We start from the raw sequence: 15,654 nt of genomic DNA, 5'->3' as shown, positions 1-15,654 counted from the left end.
TGGGCATTCTATATGCTGCCATGGTAGAAGGGTGAAGGGGGGATGGAGGGTAGGAAATAACAAGAACACTTAAATAAATAGAAGATATAGCCCTGCTTAAATTAGCTTAAAATCTTGGTGTGTCAAATGCAATTCCTGGCTCTTCTCTCTTCCTGGGCTTTTGCCTAGGCTTTTTTTTTTTTTTTTTTTTTTTTGAGATGGAGTTTCACTCTTGTCGCCCAGGCTGGAGTGCAATGGCCTGATCTCAGCCCACTGCAACCTCCCACTCTTGGGTTCAAGCAATTCTTCTGCCTCAGCCTCCCGAGTAAGTGGGTTACAGGCGTGTACCACCACGCCCGGCTAATTATTGCATTATTTGTAGAGATGGGGTCTCACCATGTCAGTCAGGCTGGTCTTGAACTCCTGAGCTCAGGTGATCTACCCATCTCAGCCTTCCAAAGTACTGGGATTACAGGCGTGAGCCACCACACCCGGCTACTTAAGTATTTTTAAACCTGTAATGGAATAAGGGTTTACAACTACTTCCTTAGGTGCCCCTTAACTTTTCCTAGACAAATGGTAACATGGATGATATCATTTGGATGTAGATCATATTCTGCACTGCTTACTCTTTTTTCTTTTCTTTTCTTTCTTTTTTTTTTCCAAGACAGATTCTCATTCTGTCACCCAGGCTGGAATGCAGTGGCGCAATCTCAGCTCACTGCAACCTCTGCCTCCTGGGTTCAAGCGATTCTCCTGCCTCAGCCTCCCAAGTACCTGGGAATACAGGCATGCACCACCATGCCCAGCTAATTTTTTGTATCTTTAGTAGAGACAGGGTTTCACTGTGTTAGCCAGGATGGTCTCCATCTCCTGACCTTGTGATCCACCTGTCTCAGCCTCCCAAATAATTTTTTTTTTAGATGGCGTCTTGCTCTGTCATCCAGGCTGGAGTGCAGTGGTACGATCTCAGCTCACTGCAACCTCTGCCTCTTGGGTTCAAGCAATTCTCCTGCCTCAGCCTCCTGAGTTGCTGGGATTACAGGAGCACACCACCACGCCTGGATAATTTTTGCATTTTTAGTAGAGACAGGGTTTCATCATGTTGGTCAGGCTGGTCTCAAACTCCTGATCTTGTGATCCTCCTGCCTTGGCCTCCCAAAGTGCAGGGATTACAGGTGTGAGCCACCTTGCCCAGCCTAATTTTTGTATTTTTAGTAGAGACAGTGTTTTACCATGTTGGCCAGGCTGGTCTTGAACTCCTGACCTCAGGTGATCCACCCATCTCAGTCTCCCAAAGTGCTGGGATTACAGGTGTGAGCCATGTACCCGGCCAGGTGTATGTATTATTAATAATAAGCTATATAGTATGATTTTATAGCTTTTACATTCTATATAAATTATGGATGCAATTTCTTTTTTGTTTATTTATTTATTTATTTATTTTAAAGATGGGGTTTCACCATGATGGCTAGGCTGGTCTTGAACTCCCAACCTCAGGTGATACACCCACCTTGGCCTCCCAAACTGCTAGTATTACAGGTGTGAGCCACCGCGCCCGGCCTGCAATTTCTTTATGTCTCTGCAAGAACTTCCTATGTTGAGTCCTTGTAAACTTATTAGTCCTATGTTAAGTCCTTGTTGTAAATTTGTAAAATTAAACAATTTATGTGTTTCAGTCCTACAGAGAAAGGGAGGCTAGGAATCATTAAGTAACAGTCTTTTTTTTTTTTTTTTCTCCTTTTCCTTTTTTAGATGGTGTATTGCTCTGTTGCCCAGGTTGGAGTGCAGTGGCGGGATCTCAGCTCACTGCAACCTCCGCCTTCCAGGTTCAAGCAGTTCTCCTGTCTCAGCCTCCCAAGTAGCTGGGATTACAGGCATCTGCCACCACACCTGGCTAATTATTTTGTAGTTTTAGTAGAGACAGGGTTTCACTACATTGACCAGGCTGGTCTCAAACTCCTAACCTCAAGTGATCCACCTGCCTCGGCCTCCCAAAGTGCTGGGATTACCAGCGTGAGCCACTGCACCCAGCCAAAGTAGTGTTTTTTTGTTTTGTTTTGTTTTTTGAGATGGACTTTCACTCTTGCTGCCCAGGCTGGAGTGCTGTGGAAGAGTTTCAGCTCACTGTAACCTCTGCTTCCTGGGTTCTAGCGATTCTCCTTCCTCAGAGTCCCGAGTAACTGGGATTACAGGCATACATCACCACGCCTGGCTAATTTTTGTATTTTTAGTAGAGATGGGGTTTCACCATGTTGGCCAGGCTGGTCTCAAACTCCTGACTTCAGGTAATTCACCTGCCTTGGCTTCCCAAAGTGCTGGGATTACAGGCCCAGAATGTTGTCTTTTAAAGATATCAGTCAATATACAGAAAGCAAATTAAATATTTTTTCTTCCCTTTAACATCTCATTGACTAAATTGCTGCTGCCGCATGTTCTCAAATTACTTTTCGAACTTTCTATTATAGTACTTGCTTCACTGAGGTGTAACTGTAACTATTATTGGTCTCTATCCAGTAGTTCCTGAATATCTTTTTTTTTCCCCTAGACTGCTCAGCAGGAAGTTCGTGAATATCTTAACACCACATGCTGTGCTTTAATTTTGTTTTTCTCACGTTTGGCATGTTCTTCATTAGGTCATACACAGAAACTGTCTACAATTTGGATGTCCATTATAGTTTCTGATGTCTCTTCTAATGGAAATTTTTCTTTCTTTTTTTTTTTTTTGAGATGAAGTCTTGCTGTGTCACTCAGGCTGGAGTGCATTGGCACAATCTCAGCTCATTGCAACCTCTGCCTCCTGGGTTCAAGCAATTCTCCTGCCTCAAACTCCGGAGTAGCTGGGATCACAGGCACCTGCCACCACACCTGGCTAATTTTTGTATTTTTAGCAGAGATGGGGTTTCACCATGTTGGCCAGGCTAGTGTCAAACTCCCAGCCTCAGGTGATTCGCCTGCCTCAGCGTCCCAAAGTGCTGGGATTACTGGTGTGAGCCACTGTGCCTGGCATACTTGGCTAATTATTTATATTTTTGGTAGATATGGGTGTTCACTCTGTTGGCCAGGCTGGTCTTGAACTACTGACCTTAAGTGACCCACCTGCCTTGGCCTCCCAAAGTGCTGGGATTACAGGTGTGAGCCACCATGCCCAGCTATAATGTTAGATTGTGACATCCTTAAATAAATTTTATGGCCGAGTGGGGTGACTCATGCCTGTAATCCCAGCACTTTGGAAGGCAGAGGCAGGTGGATTACTTGAGGTCAGGAGTTCAAGACCAGCCTGGCCAACATGGTGAAACGCTGTCTCTACTAAAAATACAAAAATTAGCTGGGCATGGTGGTGGGCACTTGCGGTCCCAGCTACTTGGGAGGCTGAGGCAGGAGAATCACTTGAACCTAGGAGATGGAGGGTGCAGTGAGCTGAGATCATGCCACTGCACTCCAGCCTGAGTGACGAGAGGAACGCCATCTCAAAAATAAATAAATAAATAAATAATTTTATTTGTCATGCATTGCTTACCCCAGTAGGCATTCACAAAGTAGCCTAAATGCTTGTCAACTACACTAACTGTGTGTTATTTCTCTCTCTCTCTCACTTGCATCTTTTTATGCAGCATGGAATTCATCAATCAGCAAGTGGACATGAAGGCATCTTAAAGTTAGTTTTTAAGTCCCACTTCCCTTTCAATCTGAGAAACATTTGTTGAAAAACTATGCAGCTGCCATTATCCTAAACTGAAGAATATAAACAAAAACAAAAACAAAAAACAGATAAAGAAAAAAATTTAAGATAGAATATAACAATCAAGTGCTAGAGGGACACGAAGAAATCTGTAGGAAGCAGAGTCTGTGAAAAACCTTATGGAGAGAGAAGGTTGATTGACAAATGGAGGCAATACAGACAGGGAAGATACCTTGAGCCATGGCTTTGGAGGTGAGTGCTAATGAGTTTGTATCTTGGGCAGAAAGTAAGGAGATTGGTTTAATCACTGAGATAACCTAACTGGAGTTTACTGTGGACCAGATTAGTGGGTCTGAGATAGATTTCAGCAGTTTGGTGGTCGAATGAATTTGGTATCTGAGGAGATTCCGTTTGCAGCAAAGCAAGGAAGATTACATGAGATCAGAATGGCAAGTCTTGAAATCAAGTAACAGCTGTTTTGTGAAAATGGAACCTTCACTTTAGGAAGATTTTAAAGATAATAGAATAGAAAAATCTATTGGAAAAATCAAGACATGATTATTTACTTATTCTTATTTATTTGTTTTTGAGACAAGAGTTTCGCTCCTGTTACCCAGATTGGAGTGCAATGGCACAATCTCAGCTCACTGCAACCTCTGCCTCCCAGGTTCAAGTGACTCTCCTGCCTCAGCCTCCCCAGTAGCTAGGATTGTAGTCATACGCCACCATAATTAGCTAATTTTGTATTTTTAGTAGAGACGGGATTTCTCCATTATGGTCAGGCTGGTCGCAAACTCTTGATCTCAGGTGATCTGCCCGCCTTGGTCCCCCAAAGTGCTAGGATTACAGGCGTGAGCTACTGAGAGCAGCCTATTTATTTTTAGAGACAGAGTCTTGCTCTGTTGCTCAGGCTGGAGTGTAGTGGCAGGATCTCTGCTCACTGCAACCTCTGCCTCCCAGGTTCAAGCGAATCTCCTGCCTCAGCCTCCTACGTAGCTGGGACAAAGGTGCATTCTGCCATGACCCGCTAATTTTTTTTGTATTTTAGTAGAGACAGCGTTTCACCATGTTGCTCAGGCTGGTTTCAAACTCCTGAGCTCAGGCAATACACCCACCTTGCCCTCCCAAAGTGCTAGGATTACAAGCATGATCCAGAACTCCTGGCCAATTTTTATTTATTATTATTATTATTATTTTTTTTTTTTTTTTGAGACAGTGTCTCAGTCTATTGCCTGGGCTGGAATGCAGTGGCATGATGTTGGTTCACTGCAATCTCTGCCTCCTTGGTCAAGCGATTCTCCTGCCTCAGCCTCCCAAGTAGCGGGGATTACAGGTGTGCACCACCACATCCGGCTTATTTTGTATTTTTAGTAGAGATGATGTTTTACCATGTTGGCCAGGCTGATCTTGAACTCCTGAGCTCAAGTGATTGGCTTGCCTCAGCCTACCAAAGTGCTGAGATTATAGGCGTGAGCAACCCCTCCCTGCCAAGACATGATTATTTCAAAAGATGAGTGTTTGAACTAGGATGTAGAAGTGGGAGTATTAAGGAAGGGATAGATGCTACTATATATTGCTAAAGATAATAAGGAATTTGGACCATCTTATAAAAAATTATAGCTGGGCGTGGTGGCTCACGCCTGTAATCCAAGCACTTTGGAGGCCAAGGTGGGCGGATCACCTGAGATTGGGAGTTCAAGACCAGCCTGACCAACATGGTGAAACCCCGTCTTTATAAAAAAAAAATTTAAAAAATTATAAAGATAATTTTAAAAATTAATTTTGTTTTTATTGTATTTCATTTGAATTAATGGTAGAACATTAATGAAGAGACTATCCAGACTAAGTGTTATTACCAGTAGCATATATTATGTATATATATATATATATATATATGCTACTGGTTTTTTTTTTTTTTTTTTTTTGGAGGCGGAGTTTTGTTTTCTGTCACCCAGGCTGGAGTGCAGTGGCTCGATCTCTGCTCACTGCAACCTCCACCTACCGGGTTCAAGCAATTCTCTGCCTCAGGCTCCCAAAGAGCTGGAATTACAGGCACATGCCACCATGCCCAGCTAATTTTTTTTTTTTTTTTTTTTTTGGAGACGGAGTTTCGCTCTTGTTACCCAGGCTGGAGTGCAATGGCGCGATCTCGGCTCACCGCAACCTCCGCCTCCTGGGTTCAAGCAATTCTCCTGCCTCAGCCTCCTGAGTAGCTGGGACTACAGGCACGCGCCACCATGCCCTGCTAATTTTTTTGTAGTTTTAGTAGAGACGGGGTTTCACCATGTTGACCAGGATGGTCTCGATCTCTTGACCTCGTGATCCACCCGCCTCGGCCTCCCAAAGTGCTGGGATTACAGGCTTGAGCCACCGCGCCCGGCCCGACCAGCTAATTTTTGTATTTTCAGTAGAGACAGGGGTTTCATCATCTTGGCCAGGCTGGTTTTGAACTCCTGACCTCGTGATCCACCCGCTTTGGTCTTCCAAAGTACTGGGATTACAGGCGCTGGGTCTATTGTATATTAAGCAGAGATATGAGTAACTAATTCAAGTGAGCCTGGGGCAAAGTTCTTTAAAGGTGTGCTTAAGGGGGCCAGGCAGTGTGCCTCCCGCGTATAATCCCAGCACTTTGGGAAGCCTAGGCGGGCGGATCACGAGGTCAGATCAGGACCATCCTGGGCAACACAGTGAAACCCCGTCTTTAAAAAAAAAAAAAAAAGTAAAAGGGTGCTTAAGGGAAACCCAACCTCCTAGAGGGCCCCTTCAAGTGTGAAATGGGAATGAATGATAATAGTAGTATTTATTGCATAAGATTGTTTTAAGATTAATTAACATAAAATGCTTAGTATAGTGCCAAACGCAATGTGAGCATTTAATATACAGCAGTACAGTAGAGGCTATTAATATGTTTATTACTCTCACAGTTTTTTTTTTTTCTTGTCTACTTTTTTTCTGTGAGCCACTACGTTTTCAGCAGGGTTGGACGTTTGTTCAGTGCACTTTGACAAGGTCGTATTTTAAAATCAAATCTAGATTTTGAACTATGAAAACGGCGGAATTATGAGTGCTGTGTAGCTATCTGGCAAGTGATAAAATGTATCATTAAGATTTTTACACATCCCCTTGCCACAGAATGGCGTCTCCTTCTAATCGTCCCCCACCCCGGAGAGATGATAGTACATCCCACACTGCTGCTGGAAAAGATAGTGCAAAAGTTGAGCGCGCCGAGAGATCTCTTTTCTCCCGGAAACAATTTTTCCCTAGACCCGGAAGCAGTTGTTGTTTTAAGGGAGGTGGAACTGGGCGGGTCAGGCCGCAGCGGCTGACGGCGGGGGAGGAGCCGGGTCCACTGCCGGGTGGAGGGGCAAGGCGAGTGTGTGTGTCCTTATCCTAGCAATTAGGGCGCGGGCCTGTGAGCCAGTTGGAGTTGCGGCGGCGGGAACGATTGGGCCTAGCGGAGGACGACATGTTGCTTTTCGTGGAGGTGAGTGGGTTTGCTAGTCTCGTCCTGCTCTTAGGAGAGCAGGAGTGTGGAGGCGCCGGCCGGTCCCACCGCCATGTGACTTTCCGGGCCGTACACGCCGCGGAACCGGCAGACAGGCTGACACAGCACCTGGGCCGAGCAGGCCTTCAGCTCCCCTCTGCGCGCTCACCACACTCTAGGAAGCTGTGGGAGGTGAGGTCCGTCGTGGAGGAGAATTGAAGGAGAAGAACGGAGGGCTGGTCTGGTGTGGCGTGAGGATCAGAGGAAGGGGAAAGTGTCCCATATGGATCTCCTAAAGGAGGCAGCATAGGGGGGTTGGGGGCGGAGTCTGAGGGAGGAGAGGGTAATCAGGTGGGCATGTTCCGGGGGCCGAGTGCGTCCTCGCTGGGCCCTCTGGGAGGGAGGCGAGCAACATGTGGGAACGCGGAGGGAGGAAGGTGAAATGCGGTAAGTGTTTTGAAAATAAAATTGAAAACTTCCTTTGAGCCACCTCCACCAAATTCTGTCCGGGCCAGGTCCCTAGGTCTCTGGAACGTTCTATGGGTGAAAGCGAGTTACTTTGAATCGTGGAAAAGCCAATAGGGTTTAGAAGCCTTGAAAGGCACCGCTTTGACCTTTTGTAAAAGTTACTCTAGCAGCAGCTGCGTGATGAGGGGTTGGTTCTGTGAGCCGATTAAAAGCCGTTTACAGAGAAAATTGCAAGAATGAGAGAAACTTCTTCCGGGAAAAGCCGTTTTTGTAATGTTATTTGAACAACGAGATACTTTTATTACTTTAACTAGAACGTCTGCTGTTGGCCTATTTTAGTTTTCAAGATAGAGTTGGATACCTAACCTTACAGAAATACGAAATTTAATTTTCCTTAATTCTGCCCTCTTGTGTGCAGTGAGCGTCAGCTGACTGCCTGGCTAATGCTTTGAGTAGATTCCAGATCATATTGTTCTTATATTGTGAAAACGTCAAACCAGCAAAGCTGCAACTTCGCAACTTGGCATTTGTTAACTATGCTCATAAAAAGAATCTTTTCAATGATGGAAGAAATTTACAGGTTGTATAATGGATCTCGGAGTCGGGGCCAGCTTATGGCAGACTTTTTTTTTTTTTTTTTTTCCGGGTTGTGGGAAAATCTTACCTCGTAATATTTCAACATAAAGTAAGTAAATGATTTTACGTTTTTTTTCTTCAACTTTGTATCGCCGATAAGTTTGAGATATTTAAATTAGTTTTTAAAAAGACTACTAAGAGTATATCTAACATTTATAACATTCATTGGAACATTCCAAGGAAATCATGAAAAGACTTAAAATTACTGAACTCATTCCGTTTACTGTTTTTTATCCTCATTGTTGTTTTCCTTAGGCAGAATAAGAAATCAGATAAGATTTTTAGCCATGCCAGCCAGTTTGTTTTAGGAATGGTATGCTACGCAGATACCCCAGTTATTCGTATATGTGTTTTGCTGGGCAGAAAAAAGATTGTGAAGTTTATATAGACAGAATTCCACAACAAACGTTTGACTTCCAAATTGATTCCTTTGGCTTTATTAAAATGTAGGCTTTAATAACAGCTCCATTTATTGTTTAAGCTAGGTCCTGTCCTGTCTCTAAAACAATACTTACAATGTTTTAAAGATGACAAAACTAAGGCCCAGAGGTTAAAGTAACTTTACTTAGTAAAAGTAAAGTACTGTAACTGGGATTTAGATAGGTCCAGGCCATGCTGATGTCAAATCATGGACAGGCTGTTAGCAATTCAGGCCTGTCCAACTATACCATATGTTTAGACAAACTATACCATATGTCTTGCCAAACTATTATAAAGTTGTGTCTCTACTAATCATTTTCTTTGTGAATCATTATGTCGTTCTTATATGAGTTTTATTGAAAATTAACTGTCTTTAAATATTTGGGGCTGAATATGTGGTATTAAAATCAGTCAAAAACAGCATGTTGGTCATTTGGTGTTGTAGTAACTAATATTTGATCTCTATAACCTCATGATAGAGGAATTGTTCTCAGTGAGAGAACCAAAGCTCAGAAGTTGGATGTCTAAGGTCATTCAAGTGTAAATAATGTAGGGACTAAAGTCTGAAGTCTGGCTTCTAGTACATAAATTTCTGGCTCCAAAATTATTTTTGCATTTTCCTGTAAGTCAAAGGTTTTTAATCTAGATTTTTGGATAGAATTGAGGAAGTAAGTACCTGAGCTTGGTTGAGGAAAATATTTGCCTATTTTCACTAGTTTCTAACTGAAACCTAAATGGAAACAAAGTGAAAATTCTTTAAATGTCAATGGCAGCAACAGTGTCTGTGACATTGTCACCAGGATAAATCACTTTTTTTCATATATTGCAGTTTTTGCAGATGTCTTGAAATATCCTTGCTCATTACTTGCTGTATGTAAAAATATTATTTACTGTATTGCTATATTAGACATTTAAAAATATTTTGGCAACTGTGTTTCAATATAATTTGCTTACTTCATGATTCTATATATTTAAAAAAAATTTTAAAACTCTGAGAAAAGATCCATAGATTAATTGGACTACTAAAGAGTTCTGTGTCACAAAAGAGGTTAAGAGCGGTTTTACTAAACCAAGTTGCTTTTAGATCATCTTTGCCAGGATTAATCTGAGATCCGTGGGTCCTCTGCAGTTGTGTTCAATACCTTTTACTTATGTGCATTTTTCTGGAGAGATTACAGCTTAACTTCCTACTAGAATCAGTAGAATAGATAGTAACAATATAACAATAATACTAGTAGTATGTGCTTATATGGTACTTTGTGTCAGAAACGTTAGATGTTTTTGCATATCTAGGTAACTGTACATCCATTTAAGTCTCAGTGTCTCTATAAGGTGTTAGTATCCCCATTTTAGTGATAAACTAAGGCAGCCAGGTGTGATGACTCATGCCTGTAATGCCAACACTTTGGGAAGCCAAGGCTGGCAGTGGATCACCTGAGGTCAGGCGTTTGAGACCAGCCAGGCCAATATGGCGAAACTGTATCTTTACTAAAAATACAAAAAGTAGCCAGATGTGGTGGCACACACCTATAATCCCAGCTATTTGGGAGGCTGAGGTAGGAGAATCATTTGAACATGGGAGGCAGAGGTTGCAGTGAGCTGAGATTGTGCCTCTACACTGCAGCCTGGACAACCAGAGTGAGAGACTGTCTCAAAAACAAACTAAGCCATAGAGAATTTAAACTTGCTTAAGTTTATACAGCTAGTGAATGTGGAAGCTTGTTTAGAACTCGTCAGCCACCTAGTTGTGTTTGGAGTAGAATATATTGCAGACAAGGAATCCTATGTAAATAATACTTAGATGCAACTTTTAAAACCCAAGGGTCCAGTGTGGTGGCATGCGCCTGTAGTCCCAGCTGCCAGGGAGGCTGAGGCAGGATTTTCACTTGAGTATGGGAGGTTGAGGCTGCAATGAGCAGTGATTGTGCCATTGTATTCCAGCCTGGGTGACAAAGCAAGACCCACTATATTGACTTCAGTAGATTGTTGGTTCTCCTCCTCTCTCCCCCCAGACAGACTCTCACTTTGTCACCCAGGCTAGAGAGTGGCTCCATCTCAGCTCACTGCAACCTCTGCCTCCCAGGTTCAACCAATTCTCCTGCCTCAGCCTCCAGAGTAGCTGGGATTTCAGGCATGTGCCACCATGCCTGGCTAGTTTGTGTGTGTGTGTGTGTAATTTTAGTAGATGTGGGTTTCGCCATGTTGGCCAGTCTGGTCTTGAACTCCAGACGTCAAGTGTTCCGCCTGCCTCGGCCTCCCAAAGCGCTGGGATTATAGGCCTGAGCCACCGTACCTAGCCGACTATTTTTTTTTTTTTTAATTACCTCTGTTCTGAAGGAGAAACAAACAGTGTCCAGGACCTCTCTGGGAAGAGATAGAAATTTGGATGATTCACAGGTCATCAATTATGACCTGCCTGAAGTTCTTTTACAACACATTTTTTGTAAGTTTGAAACTGCAATGTACTACCTTCATCTGAATGCTGTCAAGTTACTTAAGACTTTTCAGCCCTGAGGAGGCAGATTGTAATTTTTTTATTTTTTCATTTCTCTCTCTTATTCAAAATTTTTATTTTTATTATTTTATTATTTTTAAATTTTTATTTATTTTTTAAAATTAAGACAGGGTTTCACCATGTTGGTCAGGCTGATTTTGAACTCCTGACCTCAGGTGATCCGCCCACCTTGGCCTCCAAAGTGCTTGGATTATAGGCGTGAGCCACCACACCTGGCCAATTTTTATTTTTATTTGGAAACAGAGTCTTGCTTGCTGCAGCCTCCACCTCCCAGCTCAAGTGATCCTCCTGCCTCAGCCTCAAAGGAGCTAGGACTGTAGGTACACACCACCATGCCTGGCTTTTTTTAATCTTTTTTTTTTTTTTTTTTTTTTTTGAGACAGAGTTTCGCTCTTGTTACCCAGGCTGGAGTGCAATGGCGCCATCTCGGCTCACCGCAACCTCCGCCTCCTGGGTTCAGGCAATTCTCCTGCCTCAGCCTCCTGAGCAGCTGGGATTACAGGCACGCAACACCATGCCCAGCTAATTTTTTGTAGCTTTAGTAGAGACGGGGTTTCACCGTGTTGACCAGGATGGTCTCGATCTCTTGACCTCGCGATCCACCCGCCTCGGCCTCCCACAGTGCTGGGATTACAGGCTTGAGCCACCGCACCCGGCTTTTAATCTTTTTTTTTAAGAGGCAGGGTTTCAACATGTTGGCCTGGCTGGTCTCGAACTCCTGACCTCAGGTGATCTGCCTGCCTCGGCCTCCAAAAGTGCTGGGATTACAGGTGTGAGCCACCGTGCCTGGCCTAATTTTTTTTTTCCCTTTTTTGTAGCGACAGGGTTTTACTCTTTTGCTCAGGCTGAAAATTTTGTTTTTTCTTTTTTTTTTTTTGGAGATGGAGTTTCGCTCTTGTTACCCAGGCTGGAGTGCAATGGCCCGATTTCGGCTCCCCGCACCTTCGGCCCCTGGGTTCAGGCAATTCTCCTGCCTCAATCTCCTGAGTAGCTGGGATTACAGGCACACACCACCATGCCCTGCTAATGTTTTGTAGTTTTTTAGTAGAGACGGGGTTTCACCATGTTGACCAGGATGGTCTCGATCTCTTGACCTCGTGATCCACCCGCCTCGGCCTCCCAAAGTGCTGGGATTACAAGTGTGAGCCACCGCGCCCGGCCTGAAAATTTTTTTAAATTAAAAAAATTAAAACTAGAGGCCAGGAAGGGTGGGTGTGGAGTGACTATTAAAACTGAGTTTCTGTCTTTGAGTTTTTCCTTGAAAATGAAGACAGTTGTCCCGCGGTATCTGTCGAGGGTTTGGTTACAGGACCCTCTGTAGATACCAGAAACCGTGGTTGCTCAAGTCTTACATAAAAAGGCTTAGTATTTGCATATAACCTATGCACATCTTCCTTTTTGTGTTAAATCATCTCTAGATTATTTATAAAACCTAATACAATGTAAACGCTATATAAATAGTTGCTATACTGTATTATTTTCAAAGTGATAAGAAAAGTGTCTACATGATCAGTACAGATGCAATGATTCTTTTTCCTGAATTTTATTTTTTATTATTATTTATTTATTTTTGAGACCGAGTCTCACCCTGTCACCCAGGCTGGAGTGCAGTGGTGAGATCTTGGCTCACTGCAACCTCTGCCTCCTGGGTTCAGGCGATTCTCCTGCCTCAGCCTCCCTAGTAGCTGGGACTACAGATGCACTCTACCACACCCAGCTAAATTTTTTGTATTTTTAGCAGAGACAGGGTTTCTCCATGTTGGTCAGGCTGGTCTTGAACTCCTGACCCCAGGTGCTGCCCGCCTCAGCCTTCCAAAGTGCTGGGATTACAGTCGTAAGCCACTTCGCCTGACCTTTTAATATTTTTAATCTGTGATTGATTGCTCAACTGATACAGAACCTGTAGATATGGAACCCATGGATATGGAGGGCCAACTGTACTTACAGCTGCTTACTTAGGTAGCAGTAAGTTTCCTACACCCTAGGATACTTTAATAACTCTTAAATAATTAAAACATGTTTTTTTTTTTTGAGATGGAATTTCACTGTTGTTGCCCAGACTGGAGTGCAATGGCACAATCTCGGCTCACCGCAACCTCCGCCTTCTGGGTTCAAGCAATTCTGCCTCAGCCTCCCGAGTAGCTGGGACTACAGGCACGCACCATCATGCCTAGCTAATTTTTGTATTTTTAGTAGAGACGAGGTTTCACCTTGTTGACCAGGGTGGTCTCGATCTCTTGACCTCGTGATCCACCCGCCTCGGCCTCCCAAAGTGCTGAGATTGTAGGCATGAGCCACCACGCCCGGCCTAAAACATGTTTTAAGCTGGATAATGTGGCTCATACTTGTAATCTCAACACTGTGGGAAGATAGCTTGAGCCTAGCAGTTCAAGACCAGCCTGGGCAACAAAGTGAGACCCCCTCACCCCCATTCAACCTCTACAGAAAAATTTTAAAAATTAGCCAGACCTGGTGGCATGTGCTGTGGTCCCAGCTACACTGACGGTTGAGGTGGGAGGATTGCTTGAGCCAGGAGATCGAGGCCTCAGTGAGTCATGTCTGTGCCCCACCCTGGGTGACAGAGCGAGATCCTGTCTCAAAAAAAATTTTTTTTAATTGTCATTTTTTTAGAGACAGGATCTCGCTGTGTTGTTCAGGCTGAAGTACAGTGGCTATGCACAGGTATAATCATGGCACAACACAGCCTCAAATTCCTGGGCTCAAGCAATCCTGCCTCAGCCTCTTAAGTAGCTAGGACGACAGGCTCATGCCACCAATTTAAAAAAATTTTTTTTTTTTTTTTTTTTTTTTTTTTTTGAGACGAAGTCTTGCTTCATCACCCAGCCAGGAGTGCAGTGGCAGGATCTGGGCTGACTGCAACCTCCACCTCCCGGGTTCTAGCAATTCTCCTGCCTCAGCCTCCTGAGTAGTTGGGATTACAGGTGCACTCTACCACACCCAGCTAATTTTTGTATTTTTAATAGAGACAGGGTTTCACTGTGTTGGTGAGACTGGTCTCGAACTCCTGACCTTGCAACTGACCTTTAAAAACTATTTTTAATTGTGAAATACGTATAACAAAAAGAAGGAAAAAAAGAAAAAAGAAATACATATAACATAAAAAGCATCATCTAACAGTTTTTTTGTGGTGTTTTTTTTGTTTTGTTTTGTTTTGCTTTGAGAGGGAGTCTGCTCTGTTGCCCAGGCTGGAGTACAGTTGCACGATCTCAGCTCACTGCAGTCTGTGCCTCCTGAGTTCAAGCTATTCTCTCACCTCAGCCTCTCTAGTAGCTGGGATTACAGGCCTGCACCACCATGCCCGGCTAATTTTTGTGTTTTTAATAGAGATGGTGTTTCACCATGTTGGCTAGGCTGGTCTTGAACTCCTGACTTCAGGTGATCTGCCCTTGGCCTCCCAAAGTTCTGGGATTATGGACGCGAGCTACCGCATGCAGCCTTCCATTAATTTTATAGTCATTATTAGGTAGTGTTGTGCCTTTCACTCCAACTACAGTACTCAGTTTTTCCTCAGTCTAAAGAATCATTTATAATTATTAGATATCACTGACTGAAAGTGGATTTTTAAAACAGAATGATGTAGAGGCTGGGCACAGTGGCTCACATCTGTAATCCTAACACTTTGTGAGCCAGAGGCAGAGATGGATCACCTGATGTTGGGAGTTTGAGACCAGCCTGATCAAGATGGAGAAACCCTGTCTACTAAAAATACAAACAATTAGCTGGGTGTGGTGGCACGAGCCTGTAATCTCAGCTACTTGGGAGAATCACTGGAACCCAGGAGGCAAAGGTTGCAGAGAGCCTAGATCGCACCGTTGGACTCCAGCCTGGTCAACAAGAGCGAAACTCTTGTCTAAACAAAAAAAAATGATTCAGAAGAAAAAGGTACATAAACAAATTGTGAAATGATTGCCAAGAAAAATTATGAATGAGTGAATAGCTAAGTGGTTTTTGAATGGTTTGATTTTGGAATACTTATTGGTGCTTGATATAGAATTTTAAAATGAATAAAAGTGTTGCCAAATGATAGATACAATGGACTGCAAATGGAGTAGAAAAAGAGGGTGAAAAGTGGAATAAAATGCATAGAAGTTAACATAAAGATGTAAAAGCACCCCCACAAGGCTTCATATTACAGTGTATAAAATCCTAGTAGCTAGAAATACTTACACTGGGCTATTTTGTATTTTTTTTTTTTTTTTTTTTTGAGACAGAGTTTCGCTCTTGTTACCCAGGCTGGAGTGCAATGGCGCGATCTCGGCTCACCGCAACCTCCGCCTCCTGGGTTCAGGCAATTCTCCTGCCTCAGCCTCCTGAGTAGCTGGGATTACAGGCACGTGCCACCATGCCCAGCTAATTTTTTGTATTTTTAGTAGAGACGGGGTTTCACCATGTTGACCAGGATGGTCTCGATCTCTTGACCTCGTGATCCACCCGCCTCGGCCTCCCAAA

General features: G+C 43.5%; 1 protein-coding gene across 11 annotated transcripts in view; it reads left to right on the top strand.

Moving 5' to 3' along the window:
• The first annotated feature begins 6,928 nt into the window (after nt 1-6,928).
• LARP4 (La ribonucleoprotein 4) overlaps nt 6,929-15,654 on the top strand; it is an 85,485-nt gene continuing 76,759 nt past the window's right edge. For 5 of the 11 annotated variants that reach the window (XM_032293645.1, XM_032293616.1, XM_032293686.1 and 2 more), the window contains exon 1: nt 6,929-7,145. In XM_032293645.1, coding sequence (XP_032149536.1) covers nt 7,128-7,145 — 18 coding nt within the window. In that variant the 5' untranslated portion in view covers nt 6,929-7,127. Of the gene's footprint in view, nt 7,146-7,176; nt 7,338-7,499; nt 7,593-15,654 lie in introns of those variants that run through there. The other 6 variants (XM_032293680.1, XM_032293627.1, XM_032293676.1 and 3 more) reach the window with 5 other exon arrangements.

Source organism: Sapajus apella, unplaced genomic scaffold (genome assembly GCF_009761245.1).
Source record: "Sapajus apella isolate SASKATOON/1434 unplaced genomic scaffold, GSC_monkey_1.0 scaffold2, whole genome shotgun sequence".
NCBI classification, from domain to species: Eukaryota; Metazoa; Chordata; class Mammalia; order Primates; family Cebidae; genus Sapajus; species Sapajus apella.
Note: the sequence above shows the minus strand (reverse complement) of the source record. Positions and strands in the feature narration are given on the sequence as shown.